Raw genomic sequence first — 22,463 nt, 5'->3', positions numbered from 1 at the left:
CATATTCATAATGTCGAAGCCAAAAGATGCAGAGTTGATAATGATAGTGCAACTTATTTGTGGCACTGTCGTTTAGGTCATATCGGTGTAAAGCGCATGAAGAAACTCCATAATGATGGACTTTTGGAATCACTTGGTACTTGCGAACCGTGTCTCATGGGCAAGATGACTAAAACACCGTTCTCCGGAACTATGGAGAGAGCAACTGATTTGTTGGAAATCATACATACAGATGTATGTGGTCCGATGAATATTGAGGCTCGTGGCGGATATCGTTATTTTCTCACCTTCACAAATGATTTGAGCAGATATGGGTATATCTACTTAATGAAACATAAGTCTGAAACATTTGAAAAATTCAAAGAATTTCACAGCGAAGTTGAAAATCATCGTAACAAGAAAATAAAGTTTCTACGATCAGATTGTGGAGGAGAATATTTGAGTTACGAGTTTGGCCTACATTTGAAACAATGCGGAATAGTTTCGCAACTCACGCCACCCGGAACACCACAACGTAATGGTGTGTCCGAACGTCGTAATCGTACTTTACTAGATATGGTGCGATCTATGATGTCTCTTACTGATTTACCGCTATCGTTTTGGGGTTATGCTTTAGAGACGGCTGCATTCACTCTAAATAGGACACCATCGAAATCCGTTGAGACGACGCCTTATGAACTATGGTTTGGCAAGAAACCAAAGTTGTCGTATCTTAAAGTTTGGGGTTGCGATGCTTATGTGAAGAAACTTCAACCTGATAAGCTCGAACCTAAATCGGAGAAATGTGTCTTCATAGGATACCCAAAGGAGACTGTTGGGTACACCTTCTATCACAGATCCGAAGGCAAGACATTCGTTGCTAAGAATGGATCCTTTCTAGAGAAGGAGTTTCTCTCGAAAGAAGTGAGTGGGAGGAAAATAGAACTTGATGAGGTAACTGTACCTGCTCCCTTATTGGAAAGTAGATCATCACAGAAACCAGTTTCTGCGACACCTACACCAATTAGTGAGGAAGTTAATGATAATGATCATGAAACTTCAGATCAAGTTATTACTGAACCTCGTAGGTCAACCAGATTAAGATCCGCACCAGAGTGGTACGGTAATCCTGTTCTGGAGGTTATGTTGCTAGACCATGACGAACCTACGAACTATGAAGAAGCGGTGGTGAGCCCAGATTCCGCAAAATGGCTTGAGGCCATGAAATCCGAGATGGGATCCATGTATGAGAACAAAGTATGGACTTTGGTTGACTTGCCCGATGATCGGCAAGCCATTGAAAATAAATGGATCTTCAAGAAGAAGACTGACGCTGACGGTAATGTTACTGTCTATAAAGCTCGACTTGTTGCGAAAGGTTTTCGACAAGTTCAAGGGATTGACTACGATGAGACCTTCTCACCCGTAGCGATGCTTAAGTCTGTCCGAATCATGTTAGCAATTGCCGCATTTTATGATTATGAAATTTGGCAAATGGATGTCAAAACTGCATTCCTGAATGGATTTCTGGAAGAAGAGTTGTATATGATGCAACCGGAAGGTTTTGTCGATCCAAAGGGAGCTAACAAAGTGTGCAAGCTCCAGCGATCCATTTATGGACTGGTGCAAGCCTCTCGGAGTTGGAATAAACGCTTTGATAGTGTGATCAAAGCATTTGGTTTTATACAGACTTTTGGAGAAGCCTGTATTTACAAGAAAGTGAGTGGGAGCTCAGTAGCATTTCTGATATTATATGTGGATGACATATTGCTGATTGGAAATGATATAGAATTTCTGGATAGCATAAAGGGATACTTGAATAATAGTTTTTCAATGAAAGACCTCGGTGAAGCTGCATATATATTGGGCATCAAGATCTATAGAGATAGATCAAGACGCTTAATTGGACTTTCACAAAGCACATACCTTGACAAAGTTTTGAAGAAGTTCAAAATGGATCAAGCAAAGAAAGGGTTCTTGCCTGTACTACAAGGTGTGAGATTGAGTAAGACTCAATGCCCGACCACTGCAGAAGATAGAGAGAAGATGAAAGATGTTCCCTATGCTTCAGCCATAGGCTCTATCATGTATGCAATGCTGTGTACCAGACCTGATGTGTGCCTTGCTATAAGTTTAGCAGGGAGGTACCAAAGTAATCCAGGAGTGGATCACTGGACAGCGGTCAAGAACATCCTGAAATACCTGAAAAGGACTAAGGATATGTTTCTCGTTTATGGAGGTGACAAAGAGCTCATCGTAAATGGTTACGTTGATGCAAGCTTTGACACTGATCCGGACGATTCTAAATCGCAAACCGGATACGTGTTTACATTGAACGGTGGAGCTGTCAGTTGGTGCAGTTCTAAGCAAAGTGTCGTGGCGGGATCTACGTGTGAAGCGGAGTACATAGCTGCTTCGGAAGCAGCAAATGAAGGAGTCTGGATGAAGGAGTTCATATCCGATCTAGGTGTCATACCTAGTGCATCGGGACCAATGAAAATCTTTTGTGACAATACTGGTGCAATTGCCTTAGCAAAGGAATCCAGATTTCACAAGAGAACCAAGCACATCAAAAGACGCTTCAATTCCATCCGGGATTTAGTCCAGGTGGGAGACATAGAAATTTGCAAGATACATACGGATCTGAATGTTGCAGACCCGTTGACTAAGCCTCTTCCACGAGCAAAACATGATCAGCACCAAGACTCCATGGGTGTAAGAATCATTACTGTGTAATCTAGATTACTGACTCTAGTGCAAGTGGGAGACTGAAGGAAATATGCCCTAGAGGCAATAATAAAGTTATTATTTATTTCCTTATATCATGATAAATGTTTATTATTCATGCTAGAATTGTATTAACCGGAAACATAATACATGTGTGAATACATAGACAAACAGAGTGTCACTAGTATGCCTCTACTTGACTAGCTCGTTGATCAAAGATGGTTGTGTTTCCTAGCCATAGACATGAGTTGTCATTTGATTAACGGGATCACATCATTAGGAGAATGATGTGATTGACTTGACCCATTCCGTTAGCTTAGCACTCGATCGTTTAGTATGTTGCTATTGCTTTCTTCATGACTTATACATGTTCCTATGACTATGAGATTATGCAACTCCCGTTTACCGAAGGAACACTTTGTGTGCTACCAAACGTCACAACGTAACTGGGTGATTATAAAGGTGCTCTACAGGTGTCTCCAAAGGTACTTGTTGGGTTGGCGTATTTCGAGATTAGGATTTGTCACTCCGATTGTCGGAGAGGTATCTCTGGGCCCACTCAGTAATACACATCACTATAAGCCTTGCAAGCATTGTGACTAATGAGTTAGTTGCGAGATGATGTATTACGGAACGAGTAAAGAGACTTGCCGGTAACGAGATTGAACTAGGTATCGAGATACCGACGATCGAATCTCGGGCAAGTAACATACCGATGACAAAGGGAACAACGTATGTTGTTATGCGGTCTGACCGATAAAGATCTTCGTAGAATATGTGGGAACCAATATGAGCATCCAGGTTCCGCTATTGGTTATTGACCGGAGAGGTGTCTCAGTCATGTCTACATAGTTCTCGAACCCGTAGGGTCCGCACGCTTAACGTTACGATGACAGTTATATTATGAGTTTATATGTTTTGATGTAGCGAAGGTTGTTCGGAGTCCCGGATGTGATCACGGACATGACGAGGAGTCTCGAAATGGTCGAGACATAAAGATTGATATATTGGAAGCCTATGTTTGGACATCGGAAGTGTTCCGGGTGAAATCGGGATTTTTCCGGAGTACCGGGAGGTTACCGGAACCCCCCGGTAACTTAATGGGCCTTAGTGGGCCTAGGTGGAAGAGAGGAGAGGAGGCCAGGGCAGGGCCGCGCGCCCCTTCCCCCCCCCGGTCCGAATAGGACAAGGGGAGGGGGGCGGCGCCCCCGCTTCCTTCCTCCCCTCCACCTCTTCCCCCTCTCTCTCCTAGTCCAACATGGAAAAGGGGGGAGTCCTACTCCTAGTAGGAGTAGGACTCCTCCTGGCGCGCCTCTCCTCCTTGGCCGGCGGCCTCCCCCTTGCTCCTTTATATACGGGGGCAGGGGGCACTTCTAGACACACAATTGATCAACGATCTTTTAGCCGTGTGCGGTGCCCCCTCCACCATATTACACCTCGATAATATTGTAGCGGTGCTTAGGCGAAGCCCTGCGTCGGTAGAACATCATCATCGTCACCACGCCGTCGTGCTGACGAAACTCTCCCTCAACACTCGGCTGGATCGGAGTTCGAGGGACGTCATCGAGCTGAACGTGTGCTGAACTCGGAGGTGTCGTGCGTTCGGTACTTGATCGGCCGGATCGTGAAGACGTACGACTACATCAACCGCGTTGTGTTAACGCTTCCGCTTTCGGTCTACGAGGGTACGTAGACAACACTCTCCCCTCTCGTTGCTATGCATCACCATGATCTTGCGTGTGCGTAGGAATTTTTTTGAAATTACTACGTTCCCCAACAAGACCATGGCAGGGTCTACATGAGATTGTAGACAAGGAGGCTTCGTCGGCATTCCAGAGCTTGGTACAATGGCGCATCGGAGATGGCGCGAAGATACTCTTTTGGAAGGATAGATGGATTGGAGGGGCGACAGTGATGGAGCTAGCGCCCAGCTTACTGCCCAAGGTCAAAACTCGGACGATCAACAAGAGAACAGCGAAGGACGGGCTGTCTCTCCATGCTTGGATGAATGATATTGTGGGGGATATGAACACCGAGGACTTGGCGCAGTTCATAAGGCTATGGGAGGCGTTGGTGAACATCCAAATCCACCAGGGTTCGGAGGACATGCCGTACTGGGCTTGGAACGAGCCAGGCACCTACACAGCCTCTTTTGCTTACAAGATGATGTGTGAAGGAAGTATCAAGTTTCAGCCGGCGGCAGCCATCTGGAAAAGCAAAGCACCACTCGCTTGCCAAATCTTTATGTGGCTGGCACTTCAGTACAGGCTATGGACTTCGGATAGGAGAGCTCGACATGGTCTTCAAGAAACAACATCGCCATGCTTTCTCTGCGATCAAGAGGAAGACACTGTGGACCACATTCTGTCTCAGTGCGTGTTCGCTAGGCAGGTGTGGTTCCTCTGCTTCGCCAGGAGGGGGATTGATCTTGCCCTGCTTCCGGATGGCAATGCTCCCTTGCAAGTTTGGTGGATGAGAGCCAGGAAGACAGTGCAGAAGACCATGCGAAAGGACTTTGATTCATTTGTGATGCTCATTTCCTGGTGTTTGTGGAAACAGAGGAACGACAGAGTTTTTGGTAGGGATGGCATCACAAATGAGCTAGGCACTGTGGAGTGCATCTTTAGAGAGCGAAAGCTGTGGGAATTAGCCAGTAGGAGTGGAGTGTTACATTTTTGTGAGTAGTCCCTTAGGTTTCCTACCGGAGTTCGGGAGGGCGGACGCTTCTGTGAAGTGGACGTCGCTTTGTAACCTCTTGTAAATACTTTTCTATCTTCTATAAAGCTAAGGTACGCCTTTGGCGTACTCTCGAAAAAAATGATTGAAGATGAATAGATCGGATTTTTTTATATAAAAAAATAGACTTAGTATTGACACTCAAATTGTATTGGATTTATTTCTGTTTTTCCTACGAATGTTAATGTTGAAGACCAGGTTTGGACAGGAGCACGAGCCTGACACTCCCAACGCCGGTGTGCTCACGGACAAGAAAAATAGGAAAAAGAAGTGAAAAAAAAACACTTTGCCAGCTCAGGCCCCGTACGCCCGCCCGAGATCCAAAGCCCCCTTTCCCTGATCTCTCCCCGTCGCGCGCGCCAGCTCGCCGGCGCGCACGCACGCACGCGGACGCAGAAATGGCGGGCGACTCTCCGGCCACCGCCTCCGCCTCCGCCCCCGCCCCCGCCCCCGCCCCGGCGTCGCCGTGCCCCGCCCCTCCCGGCCCACGGACCCCGACTTCCTCAGCTGCGTCCTCCAGCCCCCGACCCCCTCCTCCTCAACCTCCCGCCCCGACCCCGACTACGCCGCCCTCCGCCGCCTCCTCCTCCGCCGCAAGTCCTCCTCCGCGCTCAACCACCGCATGGTACCCGCCCCTAGATCCCTCCTCCTGCCATTCGCATCATGCTCGTTTTCATGCGCTGGGGACAATGTATGATTGGATGGATTGCTATGGGGATGCTGCAGGAGTGGCGGTGCAACGGCAAGGGCTACGTCGTCTACCGGAACTTCCTCCTCCGCCGTATCGAAGCCGCCTCAAGCAGCGCCCACAGCACGCCCAGCAACAGGTGACGCCTCTGATTGCTCTGTGCTTCAGTCGCCTGACACGCCCCTGCCTTATTAGACGAAACGAGACCAACATGTTGCTAAGTTTGTGCGCGGTGCTGTAATTAATGTAATCTCGAACTACTGCTTGTGCTTGTCCGCTAGTTTCTTCTCAAGCCCAATCGTTTAAGCATGAAGTCTGATAGTACGAAAGGTGAAATCTAACATCTTGGGCTTTCTGATTGACCAGTGGGAGGTGGTTTGCTAGCCCTACTACATTTTCTGAAGCAGACAGCTGGAGTTCTATCAGGGTTTGTTCTTCTAGCTTTTCCCATGAAGCTTGTTCTGTTCCTGAAGAAGTGTGTGTACACATGTTGCCGTGAAGTCTGATGTTACTTCTTTGCCGCAGGACCTCAGAAGTAACAGCGGTAAGTTAAGCCGCACCTTGAGTGTCAGCTCAAAGCATAGTGAACCTGAGCGCCATGTCAGATTCGCCGAACCTGCGTACTCGTTTGTTGGAATGCATTGCATCTTTGACAACTGCAAAGCATCAGGTTATTTGCTCGTAGTCATGCTAGACAGTGTCTTCTGTGTCAATGATGAAGTATCCTCCTATGAGCTAATTGAATAGTATCGATTTTACCCTTGGCAGTTACCGTATTGCAATTTGGCCGCACGAATTCAGATCTGCTTGCTTATGGTTCATCCGATGGCAGTTTGACGGTTTGCCAGGTTTCTGAGCCACCCTCTGTTCTTCAAAAATTAACAGGACATTCAAAAGATATCACAGGTTAGACCACTTAATCGTATTTGTAAAACTATCTTTTTTTTTTTGTATATCTACCTTCACTTTTACTTTCAACAAATTATTTGGTTTCAAGGGCTAAGAAAATTGAGATCTCCACCTAGTAGCATACATTCCTATGTGCATAAAATCTGCATAGGACCATGTCCCTTGTGTCATGTCATCTCCTGGTGTTTATGGGCTCAGTAACCAAGAACTACTTACTTAGGCCATGTAATGTTACAAAATAACTTTGTAGTTCTCATGCAAGTTAATGAAGGCTTGCTATGCATGCCCAAAGCTTTTGGTTCCCACTGCTGTCACATTTAGCAAACATACTGATTCGTTAATTGTGGTTTCCTGTTATAAATAATACATTCCGCTCTGGTCAAGAGGACAAACCCTAGTGCTGAGCATATAGAATCATTATGCACAGAAGTAATACTATAACTAAATGAATTTGGGCTTGTGATAGCTAAAATGGTAGTGCAAGACTCGAAAAGATATGATATTGTATGTACTTTGTGAATGTAAGCGAAGCATGATCAATTCAAGCTGTACTTTCCTGTCTATTCCCGTATCTTGACTTTATTATTATTCTAACGGCATTACAGATTTTGATTTTTCATCTAATAACCAGTACATAGCTTCATGCTCCATGGATAAAACTGTGAGAGTGTGGGAGATCTCTAAAGGCACTTGTATCAGAGTCGTATATGGAGTTTCTTCCCAGCTATGCATCTGCTTTCATCCCGTAAGTCCAACTTAGCAGAAAAGTATGATTGTTACTTTTTCCTATTCCTTTCACCAATGCTTTTTGCCTGCATCTGCAGTGCTAATAAGTCACTATTCCTTTTACAATAACCAACATAAATTATCTCTCGTATCATATATTTACTGGTGGTTCCTTTCAAACACTTTATTGCAGGTGAACAATAATTTGCTGTTAGTTGGCAATGCAAACAGGGAAATCAATGTAAACTTCCTGCCCTGTCGCTCTTACAATCTATATACAATAGTATGCTTTTGCATATGTTGCTTGTTGGCTGGTCCTCTGATCAATTTTCTGTTGTGCAATAATAAGAAAAATGATGTTTGTCTGTTCTGGTATTTATCAGTGAAAATGATGTACCTGTTGTCCGTTAAATAATTTTAAATCACATCAACCTTTGTAATCAGAAACATTTCCATCAATTGCTTTAACGGCCGTGTGATCCAATTTTCTTTCCAATCTAGGCAATTAATTTTAGTACTGGGAGAGTAATCAGCAAACTCACCTGTGACAATGCGGTTACAGCATTGGATATCGACCACACTGGTCAGCTTATTTTTGCTGGTGACGCGCAGGTATCAAATAATTTGATTTTCTAAATACTAATGTGGAATTTAAATTTCATAGTTTTGAATTGGTGCTTGAAATGTGCAGGGTTACATATACACTATTAGTGTGAACTCTCACACAGGGTCTTTATCTAGAACTCATAAGAACAAGAGTTGTAAGAGCAAATCTTCCGTTACAACCATCCAGTACCGTACCTTCTCTCTCGTAGCACGTTGTCCAGTACTTCTCTCTTGTGCTCAAGATGGAAACCTGTATTTCTTCAGGTGTGTACTTTATTACAGTCCATCCTGTTGTGGCTTCCACTTTTATCTCACCAGCATTCTGTTATTGGCATTTCAGCATTGCAACAAATTCCCATGGATACTTGACTCTCATATGCTCTCTAAAATTGGCTTCACCAGTGCAGAATATCCGTGCTTCTTTCTGTCCACTTCTTTCCCTTGAGAAAGGGGAATTCATAGGTGAGTTGGAACTGTTTGTAGTTGCTTTTTTCCGAGAAACCATAGTTGTTGGCTCTGGTTAGCTGAAACTTAAGCGGTTTGCACCGAATTGCTACTGCACTTTTGTATTGCCTGCCCTCAACTTTTGCTTAACTATTTCATTAATCGCTATGAATGCCGAGTCATAGTTTAGTCCAGTGAAGTATCAAGGCAATCACAATTGCCACTTAATGCCAAGTTTTCCTGGTCAAACTTTGTTACACTACTTTTTTAGACTGTTGAGTTGAACTTTTGAAACAAATTAATAACCTGTGATGGATATCTTTGGCAACTGAGTGTGCTTGCTTTTCCAAGAATAAATACACCATCTGTCATTCACCAGTCGCAACCCTTTTGTCTACCGCCTATAAGACAAATGCATTCCTGAACTTTTGAAAATTAAATAAATAAATGTAGCTGACTTGTATTTTCTTCTGGCTATGAAGTTACTGGCAGTGGAGATTCGAATGTTTACTTCTATGATTTGGCTCGGCCAAAGAATTCATGTGTAAATAAACTGCAGGTATGCTCATTGTCCCTATACTTTTTGCATCTTAAAATTTGGTTACAAGTTGAGGTATTGATGAAGCCATTTACATCCCTGAAGGGACACGGCTCTCCAGTAATGGGAGTAGCCTGGAATCACGGGGAAAATTTGCTCGCCTCATCCGATTCAGACGGTACAGTTATTGTATGGAAACGAGCAAAAACTAATTAGAGTGAACGCCACATCTCGAGGATGCTTGTATACAGCAATTGTAGAGGCTGATACATTGTCCCAACAGAGGCATTGCCTAGCGCGCATTGTACCCGCCACCATGTTGTTTGTAACATACCACAAGGCCTGGGCAAGAAGATGGACCGGCCTTCGATTATATTTACAGAAGTATAGGTCTCCCAGTAGAGTGTAAATCATTTTTTTTTCCCCGGTGTATCTTGTATCATTTCATGCTTTTGCCCCCAATTACATTGATTTTGTTGTTCAATACTGAAAGGTATAGTGGAAATAGTACCCTGGGTTTTCAAATCCATTTGGTGCATCATGATGTTGCTCTTCAAAACAAAGTTTATGAACTGAAATGGATTTGCTGCATTATTCGACAGGTTCAGCATTACCGAGTTCCATTCTGATGGTTGCAATTTACTCGGTATAATTCCAAGTTACCAACACATCTAACATATGTATGTAACGTTCACAAATTGGCACGTTTAGTAGGATAACAAGTTACGTACTTCCTTCGGTTTCACTTTTTGGGTCTGCCTACGCGCGATGGAGCAGACTTCTCATAAACAGTTTTGCTAAGTCTCAGTCGACTAAGACTTCGTTAAGTCTTAGTCGATGCTATATCCATAAGATTTACATTGAGATCTGTGCAATTTTTTTTCAATTTTTTCTTCTCTCTTGCATGTAAATTCACTTGACTGAAACATGGTTAAATCTGAGTCGACTGAGACCTAGCCACACCTTTTTATAGAAGGAACGAGAGCACCTGCATGGACTGCGCTTCGGTGCCTTAAGGCACCTGCCTTTGTGCCTATAACATGTGGGCCCAACAAGTGGCTCGCCCACATGTCAGGGACCCAAAGGCAGGAGCGTCGCACCTGCATGGGTATGATCTCTGTCTCTGATACACTAGCCCATGTAACTTTTAATTTCACTGTTGGAACTCAGATCTGTTTTCATCATTAGCCCATCTAACTTTTAATTCGATCGTCGGAATTTATATCCGTTTTTATTATTAGATTATTTGTGGTGAGTTCTTTGAAACTAGATCCCACATGGGTATGTTTTAACTTTTTTCTCGAGAACAACTTTTGGTGCTATGGAGGCAATTTCTTTTTTTAAGGGAAAAGCCTTCATGCCGCACTTTATTTCATCACAAATAAGGAGTCGTCTATTACATCCGAAACAATAAAACTAGGGGGAATATCATCCTAGAAAACAGTAGAGTTGAAGTAAAAGCATGTCTAGCCAACTTGTCGCGCCGTCGATGACAAGGCGAAGTGGGCGAAGTGCGGCGCACTGATGGTCCTGGAGAGGGTAGGGGCGAGGCCCGCGAGCCTATGAGCTAGGGCACGGCTCTCTCTCGTTTGTATGGGGAAGGAACAAAAGAATCGACAAATCAGACGGTCACATGGTGCAGGATCAACAATGGAGAAGGTGACCGATCTGGGCACCCCATCGATCGGCCGATGCTGAGTATTGCGCTCTCTCTTTTTTGAGAACGAAATGTGGGCGTTAGCCAACTCACCCACACGTCTCCATCATCGTCCAGTAACTTCTGCACGAATCTTGGCACGAATTAGCTGATTTTGTATGCCACGTAGGACAACTCGCGTGTGTGGTGTGTGAGAGAGGTCGCCCACACATCCGTTTTACCACACGGAGGGGCAGGTGTGTGGGCGTTTAGCAGTTCGTCCACACACCAGTTTTCAGTCACGCACAAGGGCTGGTGTGTGGGCGTTTGCCATCTCGCCCACACGCCCGCCTCCTCTCCCACACCCAAGCTGCCAGTTGCCATGCGTTTTGCAGTGTACATGGCAACTGCCCTAGTGTGATTGCAAGCAAATGGCAACTCTTTTTTTTACCCGAACATGTCAGTTGCCATATGTTTTGCATGGTACATGGCAAACTCCCCTAGCGTGCACGTAAGCAGATGGCAACTCTTTCTTTTTAAATGGCAACTGCCCTAGCGTGCTTGTGAGCACATGGCAACTCTCTCTTTTACCTGAACATGTTTTTTGCCATGCCTTTTTTTGTAGCGCTACATGGCAACTGCCTAGTGTTAGTAGGTGGCTACTCCTAAAGTTTTGAAATCATGGCAAATGCAGTAGACCAGACCACACATGGCAACAACTGTAGTTGTCCAAAAAATGGCAATCTGGAACTTTGACCTGAGATGGCAACTGCAGTTGAGCAAACATGGCAACTGTAGTTGTCCGACATGGCAACCGTAGTTCAGCGACATGGCAACTGCACTTAAACGAACATGGACGAGGGTCCGGCCCATGGCAACTGCGGGGCGCGCGGTAGTGTCACGTGGGGCGTGTGGGACCACGAGGTACGAGGCCTGACGTACCGGGCGTGTGGGCGTTATCTATTTCGCCACACGCACGCGTGTAAGAGGGACTGGGAGGAAAAAGGAGGCGTGTGGGCGCTAGTTGTTTTGCCCACATACAGACATGTGGGCTCGTCCTCTTAGGCACCACACAGAACGTGTGGGCAGATTTCTTAACGCCCACATACAGACATGTGGGCTCGTCCTCTTAGGCACCACACAGAACGTGTGGGCAGATTTCTTAACGCCCACACGTGTGGCAGTTATCGGCGTCCTTTTGAGAATGCTGCTCTTTTTGTTTATGATGCCACTCCGTATACTCGCCGTTGTTTCCCAATTACGGATGAACACGAGGAATTGCAGAACGGGGAGGAAGCTGAAAACAGCTAGATGTTCAAATCTGACCGGGTTTAAATCGGAAAAGGTAGAACAAAGACGGACTGTTGTGTCCGAATCGGAAAAAGCCACGCACAATAATAAGTACAAGAGCCCTCCAAGTAGTACAAAGCAGAAGCCCCACACGAATCGTCAAATCCTAACAGCTCAAACAAAACAAAACAAAAAACTCACGAATCGCCTCGCCGCGCCGCCGTCCCACCCTTGCCGCGCCGCCGTTCCCCTCCTCCCGAATCGCCTCGTCCGCGTTCTCCTTTCCCGCTGCGCCAGTCGAACGATGTCGGCATCCCGGATCCCACCACGGACGATGTCGGCGTCGGCCTGCGCCCCGGAGACCGCGCAGGGCACGCACCTGTTCAAGATCGACGGCTACAGCCTGTGCAGGGGCCTCGGCGTCGGCAAGTCCATCCAGTCCGCCACCTTCCGCGTCGGCGGCCACGACTGGTGCGTCTACTTCTACCCCGACGGCCTCAGGGAGGACAGCAAGGACTACGTTTCAGTCTTCGTCGAGCTCAAGACCGAGAACGCAGAGGCGAGGGCGCTCTACCATGTGAGGGTGGTCGACCAGGCCTGGCCGCCGCCGCCTTTCACGTGGCCGGTCCCCAGCCAGTACGAGGCGCTGGTGTTTAACTCCGCTGATGACTACAACTGCTGCTCGGGCTACACCCATTTCATGAGGAGGACGGAGCTGCAGCCGTACGTTCTGGAGGACACCCTTATCCTCGAGTGCAATCTTGCCGTCATCGAGCTGAAGGACGCGCAAGAGGCTGATGTCAAGGTTAACTTTGAGGCCCAGGCGCCGCCGTCCGAATTGGTTCATAACCTTAGCAGCTTGCTGGAGGCTACGGAGGGATCTGATGTGTCTTTCACGGTCAAGGAGGAGATTTTCCCGGCTCATAAGGTCATCCTCGCAATGCGGTCGCCGGTCTTCCGGGTGAAGTTCTACGGCCCGATGAGGGACGAGAGTAGCCGCAGCATAACCGTTGAAGACATGCAGCCCGCTGTTTTCAGAGGACTGCTTCACTTCATCTACACTGATTCGTTGCCTCCATTGGATTACCTGGATGACGATGAGTATGAAGAAATGGCTAGGCATTTGCGGTGGCCGCAGATAGGTACGCCATGGAAAGGATGAAGTACATGTGCGAGATCAAACTTTGTGAGGTTCTTCATACCGGGACTGTTGCGACCACCTTAGCTTTAGCCGACCAGCATCATTGCAGCAAGCTCAAAGATGCATGCATTGGATTCATCAACTCTTCAAATAGAATGGTTGGTGTGATGGCAAGTAAGGGGTACGAGTCCCTGAAAAGGACATGTCCTTCTCTCATTGCTGATATATTGGAGAAAGCAGCTAAGACTCGAAGAATTTAGTATGCTGACCGTAGATTAACTTGAGAGTGTAATTAGTTCAGTTGAGACCGTAGCAATCTGGGATTAGTCTGCTTATTTCTTGTGTTCTTATAGATCTTTTGTAAAAGGGTAAGTTTCTCAACGTGTATGTCTTCGATGTCATTGGGCCACCCTATATATGAACCTATGCTAGATCAGTAGCGTTGTTCTACTGTGTTGACTTGACTAGCAGCAGATTTATTGTTTTTCGAAATTCCTTTTATGCAGTCATTCCATTTCTCTAAGTAGAACTAGCCACCATGACCACATCTATTTTGAAATCTTGTGAAACGTTGGAAATAGAAATAATAAGTTACTCCCTCCGTATAAAAATATAAGACATTTTTTGATACTTCGTGGGAGTATTTGGCAAAATAAGTGATCAATGCTGAATGTTCATTTTATATGGAACTTCTATACACCATGTTCCTCATGTGTCCCTTATACAATACCAATATCTTTTAAAAAAATCGTCCTTCCCCCAACAGAGGCATTGCCTACATCCATTACCTGCCATCGTGTTGTTTGTAACATAATGCCACAAAGCCTAGGCAAGAAGATGGGCTGCCCTTCGATTGTATTTAAAGAAGTATTGATCTCCCAGTAGAGTGTAAATCATTTTTTTTCGGTGTATCATTTCAAGATTTTGCCCCCAATTACTTTTTTTTGAAACTGTCGAGAGGGGGGGGGGGGGTCCCCAACTGAATTCATTTAAAAAAATTGATCCAGTTTATAAGAAAAAACAGATAAAAAACCGAACAGAATGGCCTAAGTTTATGAGGGAAATCAGGCCGAAAAACCGCGCAAGCAACTAAGCCTCGTCGACCACACGACAGAAGACCAAAGTCGCGCCAAACACACATCGCCGAATTCAGAGCTGCCGCTCCGACTTCATCCGCACGCACTCGAGCTGCATCGCCGCACAAACAGACGCCTTGTAGCCCATGCTACCCAAGACGACCACCGCAGACCACGAACGATGCGCCAAAGATGTCCAAGGCCGCCGCCTTGGCATACCAGCCCGACCAATCCCACGGATTGCGTCAACTGGGCAGACGAACTCGCTAACCACATAGCACCAAGTCGCCACCCACCCATCGTTCGGAGCCGCCGCTCCAACGCCCACCACTTGCACACGATCCACAACGTACGACTCGGACGCACGTAGGCCACGCCGCACGACTTGGATATGCATAGAAAGGTGGCGTTGTCTGGCGTCGTGGTGGCATCGACAGCGGGTCTGGCAAGGTCGATGCATCGGTACCTGCTCTGAATATGAATCGATGGAACATGGTGGCGGCGAACTCTACAGCGGGTGCATGTGATGCCTGCTGAGAGTGCGCTGGACCGGTATGTGCCCTAGACCTGGCGACGGTGTGTGCCCCAGACCTGGCGATTGTGGCTTGGTTGAGGTCTTCGGTTCTAGATGTTGAGTTTGGTGTAAGGTCCGGCCAGTCGGCCCCAGCAATACGCACCCCATCATCAATTAAATAGGAGTAATAACAAATGTTGCCAAGATAATGGCTTCAGACTTATTGATGTATTATTTTTTAAGATCTTGATGAATAATCAATAAAATGGCTGTATGCATTGCCCTGATGAAGAGATTGGAGGTAATCTCCCTTTTCGAAAAAAGTTGTCTTGTTATGTTGCACCTCGCCTTGTTAGCCATAAAATGTCTTCGTTTTATTTTTACAAACAAGAGGGCTTCCCGCTTTGCAGGGGCTCTGAGACCGAGTAGGGTGGTGATTTGGTGAGACAAGCCGATAGGCCAGTCCATGCATGCTATCATCCTTGTAACCTAGCATTCTTGCACTTGGGCTGAGCAACCCCTCCTCTGCTCGTTTGTGTCTCTCCGTTGCGCCTCTTGGCGTACATAGTGTGAGATTCGTCATAATCCCTGTTATTCTACTTCACATATCAATGAAATGATACGCATCTAATGCGTATTCGTGAAAAAAAAAACTGGTGATGGGTGATTTTGTTCGATCACGTTGATTGTGTTTTTCAAGGTTGAAACCGTAGAAACGTGATGCGGGCAAGGCATCATTGATCGATAATTCTACTAAAACCGAGCCATTTGATGAGTCAAGGCATGAAAAAGTTGCGGAAAATAATGCCAAGCATGCGACCAGATTATGCCGAGGAAATGATGGTCGTGTGTGACAGCTTTGTGGACCAAAAATTGCTCCTGTATTTGAAAAGGAATTAATGCATGTTGATTCTCATCATACAGTGCTTGTACCAATACCTAACAGAATGTACAACAAAAGGTCCAGATCAGATGCTAAACAGGAACCGAAGCCAGAAGATATAATTCTAACGTTTCGTACGCCTCCGAAGATAATAAGGATCGGCAGTTGTCTGTTTAAACTACAGGCATGCAATTGATAAGATCTGCCAAGGGATAAGTCTCCGTCTTTCATTTAATCAAGTCATTTTATTTTTGGTGATAGGCCACGTGAGTTTCACCAAGACCTGTAATTTTGCTTGTACGTGGCAGATGTGAGAGTCAAGTTGTACTATTTACGTACATGTTTTGAGTTTAGGTTAATTAAGGTGATCAATGTGGCCAGATAATTAATTAGTCAAATCCTTAGTTTGTTAGGAGAGTCCGTTTCAATTTAGTTTGGCTTAGTCTTTTCCAAGTTCGCGTCGCCTATAAAAAGGGCCGGCCAGGGCCGATGTAGAGATTAGTTTTGAGTTTTATTCCGAGTATGAGATATACAGAAAAACGTCTGAGTTACGGGCGACCATATCTTGTGTATTATCTTTGATTTTCCTATCGTGGAAATTTACTAGCGACGGAGGGTTGATCATCACATCGACGCCTACGTGCTGATCCGAGTGGATCATTATTTTCGTTTGTGTATTTTTGTACACAGGTGAAAATTGTTCTTGGAGGTTACGAGGAGGAACAGGGAGACGAGGTGTTGATCGAGTATCGCCGTGAAAGATCGGGCCATCTACACGTACGAATTGGCATCTCACTAGTTCGTGCCTCATCAAGTGGTATCAGAGTTAAGGTTAGTCACGGTGATCAATTGGCAATGTCGTCTGTGGAGTTGAGCATCAACATGTTGAGCAGGAACATATTGATGGAGGAGGAAGGCATTGGCGAGGTCACTCTTTTTCACACTCGTTGCGTCGTGAACGAACGACGTGTCAATCTGACGATCGATGAGAGTACTGCAGTCAACATGGTAAGCATCGAGGTGGTGGAAAAATTGGGGCTGAAGATGGCACCTCTTGAAAGACCAAACACACTGAAGTGGTTCAAAGGTGAAATCAAAATTACGCATCGGATTTTGCTAATTTTTGATCTGGGAAAATATTGTTGTGCGGAATTTTTTCATGTTTGTCCTGTGTCCATGGTGTCGTGCCATCTGCTACTTGGGAACCCATGGTGCAAACGTGTTGGGGCTGTTCGGAATTGCAAGAAAAATAGTTACTCTCTATCATGGAAGGGCCAACAAATATGTTTTGTTCCCATGCCAACGGATGTGTTCAGGGCAGATTGGAAAAATCGTTTGCTAAAAAGAGATGAACAACAGGAAGAAAGAAAGAAAGAAGTTGAAGCACCGACAGAGGGGTTGAATCTTTTGGTGGAGAAGGTAAAAATTGATGGCGGTGCAAAGGGACAACGTTGGAGTGTTTTTAAAACACAATGCATGATCAAGGATCGTGCATGCAAGATGATAATTGATGGTGGCAGCTTTACAAACGCCATTAGTAAAGATGTTGTGCATGCATTGGGTTTGTCCATGTGGCGGCATCCGCAACCGCACCACGTGGAGTGGCTATACAATTCCGGAAAATTAAAGATCACGCATAAGGTGCGTTTGAAGTTCGCAGTTGGAGATTATATTGATACAGTGGACTGTGATGTTGTGCCGATGGATGCGTGTCAGTTGTTATTGGGAAGACCATGGCAGTTTGATCATGATGCAGTTCATGCCGGAAGATCCAACACATACATGTTCATGCATGATGGAAGGAAGCACGTGCTAAAACCAATGGCAGACAGTGCAATAACCATAGAGAAGCAAGTTCCGGAGAGGAAGGTTGTACAAAAATTGGACTCGAAACCGAGGACGGTTTCTGTTCAAGGAAGGGAGGATGATGCGGGCAAGGCACCATTGATCGATAATTCTACTAAAACCGAGCATTCGATGAGTCAAGGCATGAAAAAGTTGCGGAAAATAATGCCAAGCATGCGACCAGATTATGTCGAGGAAATGATGGTCGTGTGCGACAGCTTTGTGGACCAAAAATTGCTCCTGTATTTGAAAAGGAATTAATGCATGTTGATTCTCATCATACAGTGCTTGTACCAATACCTAGCAGAATGTACAACAAAAGGTCCAGATCAGATGCTAAACAGGAACCGAAGCCAGAAGACATAATTCCAACGTTTCGTCCGCCTCCGAAGATAATAAGGATCGGCAGTTGTCTGTTTAAACTACAGGCATGCAATTGATAGGATCTGCCAAGGGATAAGTCTCCGTCTTTCATTTAATCAAGTCATTTTATTTTTGGTGATAGGCCACGTGAGTTTCACCAAGACCTGTAATTTTGCTTGTACGTGGCAGACGTGAGAGTCAAGTTGTACTATTTACGTACATGTTTTGAGTTTAGGTTAATTAAGGTGATTAATGTGGCCGGATAATTAATTAGTCAAATCCTTAGTTTGTTAGGAGACTCCGTTTCAATTTAGTTTGGCTTAGTCTTTTTCAAGTTCGGCGTCGCCTATAAAAAGGGCCGGCCAGGGCCGATGTAGAGATTAGTTTTGAGTTTTATTCCGAGTATGAGATATACAGAAAAACGTCCGAGTTACGGGCGATCATATCTTGTGTATTATTTTTGATTTTTCTATCGTGGAAATTTACTAGCGATGGAGGGTTGATCATCACATCGACGCCTACGTGCTGATCCGAGTGGATCATTATTTTCGTTTGTGTATTTTTGTACACAGGTGAAAATTGTTCTTGGAGGTTACGAGGAGGAACAGGGAGACGAGGTGTTGATCGAGTATCGCCGTGAAAGATCGGGTCATCTACACGTACGAATTGGCATCTCGCTAGTTCGTGCCTCATCAAAACGGTGCTATAAAAATAGGACTAGCAAGGAGAACCAGGCTAGTGGAGGTTCAAGCTCGGACGAAATGGGCCAGGCCCATTGTCCTCGCATCCCGCTCAACTAGTGTCGGGCCATTCTTCCAATGTTTAGAAAGTCAATTTCAAATGTTTAATATTTTTGAAAAAATTGTGAATGTTCCAAAGACATGTGGCCATGACCTCTAAAAGTTCAGATATAAACTCGAAACAAACATTGAGAAACAAAATAGAAACAAATTCAGCATGAATAATGTCACAAAAGACAAAAGCAAAAAATGACACTATTCACATGAAGGATTCTCTTTTTGTTTCTCTATGCTTATTTTGATTTTGGATTTGAATTTTCTAGCGGTTGACACAATTTTGCCCGGCAGTTGTTCGGCTGCATGCCTGCACCACGAGTAATGGACATAAATTCAAGTTCATCACTAGAGGGTTGGATGGGTCTCCACCAACAGATCATCGATGGACGTCAGTGGTATCCCTTGTACTAACGGTTGTGCCTTCGCCCATTAGTGGAGACCGATCACCAAATAAGGTGTATTCTCGCGCAGCGCCACGTCCAATTTTCCTTCCAAAACATGCAGAGATGAGCAATCACGCTGCAGAAGTCTAATTGCAACGACAGCAAGTCTCACCTGTAGCTCAAGGAACGCACACATGACTACTTAAACTAATCTAAGATATAGAGTTGGGGTCTCCTTCTTTTCTAAAAAAAAAATTCCGCACGCGGTGAAGGAGAGCAGCAGGGTGGTCGTATGACTCCAAGGTGGTGGTGGTGACCGGTGACTCCAACTCCATCTCCCTCAGTTTGCAGCAGCGTTCACTTGCTGACCTGCTTCATTTGTTTTGCATCGGCAAGGCACAAATTAGACCGAGCTCAACAACAAAATCGGATGACATTCTGATTGACAGTAATGTAGGGTAGATTGATTTTGGGAAAGGCAGAAACGCACCTGATGCTCTGCTGCTGGCTGCTGCAGCTACGCGTTCCCGGTGCCCCTCTTCTTCCTCCCACGGACGCACGCGATTACCGCGGCGACCAGCGCGAGCAGCATGCCGGCGCACAAGGTTATCAGGACGGGATCCTCTGCAGCCATTGACGAGAGCCACTTTATTAGCAGGTTGCTCTGCGCGTCGATCAAAATCACAAGCAACAGATTGGGGCTCGATGCCACTAACTAGCAAGAACTACAGCAACTTCCAAGAATTAGGAAGGGGAAGGGGAGCAATATTGGGGGAGAACTAACTAGCATTATTGGGGGAAGGGCTATACTCACTCATATATTTCGCCACGGGCACGGGCCAACCCGTCGGAACTGAGGTCTCGATCCGTAGGAAGCAGTTGTAGCCGACCACGTCGGCCACACGCACGTGCTCGCCGTCGAGGCCCCAGCCACACGCCCCCACCTCCCGCGCCGAGTCCCCCAGGCACCGGGCGCACTCCGCCGCCGCCGCGCGGTCCCTCGCGCACTGCGCCCGCAATGTCACCGTGGTCTTCCCAGTGGCGTTGCTCGAGAGCGCGGCCGCGTCGGTGACGACGCGCGCCCCCGAGCTGTTGGCCGCTCCGCGCCCCGCCAGGGACTGCGCGCGCGCGATGAGCGCCCGCGTGTCGAAGCAGTTGGGGTTGGAGGGCGGCTTGCCGTCGTCGAAGGAGATGACGGCGGGGAAGACGTCCTCGCCGAAGGAGACGACGCCGCGGAAGACGTCCTCGTGCGGAGAGGAAGCGTTGCCGTCGGCGTAGCCCATGAAGCAGCCCTCGCCCCTCCAGGCGCCGGCGCGCCTGCTCGCGCCGCAGCCGGTGAGGTTCTTGGCGGCCGCGGCGAGGCACGCGAGGCACTCCTTGGGCGCGGAGCCGCCCAGGCAGATGCCGCGGGCGAACGCCCCGCCGCTGGACTGCAGGGACGCGAACCCCGTCGGCGCGGCGGCCGCGGGCAGCGCGGCCAGGAGCGGCAGGAGGCTGTGGAGGAAGGCAGCAGCGCCGTCGTCCGAGGGCGGGGGCGGGGCGCAGTCGACCACCGCGTAGCCGGTCGGGACACGCAGCTGCAAGGCACCAGCGATCAGCAGGAGGAGCATGAAGAGGATGGCGGCGAGCATGGCTAAGGTGCTGAGAGCGCAGGTGAGCCTCATGGACGCGGCAACTGCGCGCGCGGTGGCCATGTCAGTGAGCCGGTGGAGGAGACGCTGAGCTAGGGAACTACGCGCTTTCCTTTGCCATGCAATACCGTGTGGATGTGTTCCATGGATAGCTAAACTCTCAAAACTGCTGCGTGGTCGGTACTGAAATAGAATGTGTTCTCCTCATCCGTCTACAATCCACACACCGAAAGTTCCCACCACCTCTCTTTTTCTCTCAGGAAATATGCTTTCGCCCCACTTTTTTTTTTGCGGGTGAAAAGAGGATTCTCATTACTCACGGAGGCTTTTCAGCTAGAGCCAAGTTTACAATAAAGTCTAACCCCGAGTGCAATCAAACAGTGGTGCGAGGGGTGCTCCTACCATACTTGGCAAGCTCATGACTAACTTTGTTTTGCGAACGACAACAAAGACTAAAAGAGACCTCCCTCCCCTCCATCGTTGCCAGTCTCCTGATTTCCTCAATGACGGTGCGATGAGCCGACCGGTCCTGCACACGAGCTGTGATCATTGTCACCGCCTCCGCACAATCAAGCTCGACTTTAATGGGTGCGTCCGTACGGAAAAGAGCTAGTTCCAGGCCCTCCCGACACGCCGCTAGCTCTGCCGTGAGCGCATTATCGCATGCGCGAATTTCTCTACAAGCACTGAAAATGATCTTGCCCTCAGAATCTCGAAGGACCATGCCCCCTCCAGCCAATCCTGTCGCCGGTATGAAGCTACCATCTGTATTAAGTTTAGTATTGCCTAGCTCTGGGGCAACCCATCCTCGCTCCTCCTTGAGAGGAGCCGGCTCTCTAGTGAGTATCGGTGGTGCATTGAGTATCATCTTTCCCTTGACCACATCTCCACTTGGGTGTTGCTGCACGCACAAGAGTGAATTGATGTATCCATGAAGGAATCGGCGAGAAGCTTCTGTGGGTGGTGGCTTCTTCTCATGCGTGATCTCATTCCGCACATGCCAAATCCTCCACATGATCATGAGCACAATCATCCGTGTCGCCTCATCCAGTGGCTCCAGAAGCGTGAAGAGCCATTCCGGCCCAACATTATGGATGGCGTCGACACTCGGTATAGGCCAGTCCAAGGCCATAGCATGCCATAATTCCTTAGCTAGTGGACACCTGCAGAACACATGGAACCCGTCCTCTCGTTCCACACCACAAAGGGGACAAATATCAGTAATCTCAAGGTGCCGAGAGAATTTGTTTGCCCAGGTAACAAGTGAGTTTGTAACAATCCTCCATGCAAACACGCGTACCTTCGGGGGAGCAGGGCACCCCCATATGATCTTCCAGATGGCGCGACGACCATCCGGTGCCCTGCTCATGGCTGTGGCCGATGGACGCTCGCGCTCGTCCATGGCAAAGCGATAGGCGGATCGAATAGTGAAGATACCGTTCTTCTCCGGAGCCCATGCGATGATGTCGTCGGTGACACGAGATGAAGTGCGGATGCTGGCGATCGCGTCGACGTCTGCCGGAAGGAAGTAGCGCCGGAGTAGGTCCATGC

The 22,463-nt window shown here is 47.1% G+C and overlaps 2 protein-coding genes and 1 pseudogene across 2 annotated transcripts; 2 read left to right on the top strand and 1 right to left on the bottom strand.

The window, feature by feature from the left end:
* Positions 1-4,620: 4,620 nt before the first annotated feature.
* On the top strand, positions 4,621-9,952 carry LOC123076346 (uncharacterized). The gene is made up of 15 exons (XM_044498645.1): positions 4,621-5,169; positions 5,266-5,359; positions 5,491-5,495; positions 5,783-6,067; positions 6,169-6,269; positions 6,497-6,557; positions 6,656-6,800; positions 6,899-7,036; positions 7,645-7,784; positions 7,959-8,006; positions 8,267-8,377; positions 8,457-8,635; positions 8,712-8,833; positions 9,298-9,374; positions 9,459-9,952. The coding sequence occupies exons 1-15, from the start codon at positions 4,621-4,623 to the stop codon at positions 9,567-9,569; spliced, it is 2,166 nt and encodes a 721-aa protein (XP_044354580.1). The 3' UTR covers positions 9,570-9,952.
* Positions 9,953-12,435: 2,483 nt separating this feature from the next.
* LOC123074832 (BTB/POZ and MATH domain-containing protein 1-like) lies at positions 12,436-13,819 on the top strand (annotated as a pseudogene).
* A 5,261-nt stretch (positions 13,820-19,080) lies between these two features.
* Positions 19,081-21,052, bottom strand: LOC123074830 (uncharacterized). The gene is made up of 3 exons (XM_044497571.1): positions 20,096-21,052; positions 19,772-19,905; positions 19,081-19,650 (listed from the first exon to the last, which is right to left on the bottom strand). The coding sequence occupies exons 1-2, from the start codon at positions 20,973-20,975 to the stop codon at positions 19,799-19,801; spliced, it is 987 nt and encodes a 328-aa protein (XP_044353506.1). The 5' UTR covers positions 20,976-21,052; the 3' UTR covers positions 19,081-19,650; positions 19,772-19,798.
* Positions 21,053-22,463: the final 1,411 nt, after the last annotated feature.

Source organism: Triticum aestivum, chromosome 3D (assembly GCF_018294505.1).
Source record: "Triticum aestivum cultivar Chinese Spring chromosome 3D, IWGSC CS RefSeq v2.1, whole genome shotgun sequence".
NCBI lineage: Eukaryota > Viridiplantae > Streptophyta > Magnoliopsida > Poales > Poaceae > Triticum > Triticum aestivum.
This window is presented reverse-complemented; position numbering and strand designations above follow the sequence as displayed.

What these genes read in the sequence shown, in the direction of transcription:
- LOC123076346 (XM_044498645.1), top strand. Translation starts at nt 4,621, where the DNA reads ATGGAGCTAGCGCCCAGCTTACTGCCCAAGGTCAAAACTCGGACGATC. An exon ending in ATGGCAATGCTCCCTTGCAA is followed by an intron (nt 5,170 to 5,265) that starts GTTTGGTGGATG and finishes TTGTGGAAACAG; the next exon opens with AGGAACGACAGAGTTTTTGG. An exon ending in TGAGAAAGGGGAATTCATAG is followed by an intron (nt 8,834 to 9,297) that starts GTGAGTTGGAAC and finishes CTGGCTATGAAG; the next exon opens with TTACTGGCAGTGGAGATTCG.
- LOC123074830 (XM_044497571.1), bottom strand. Translation starts at nt 20,975, where the DNA reads ATGGCCACCGCGCGCGCAGTTGCCGCGTCCATGAGGCTCACCTGCGCT. An exon ending in GCCCGTGGCGAAATATATGA is followed by an intron (nt 19,906 to 20,095) that starts GTGAGTATAGCC and finishes CAATGGCTGCAG; the next exon opens with AGGATCCCGTCCTGATAACC.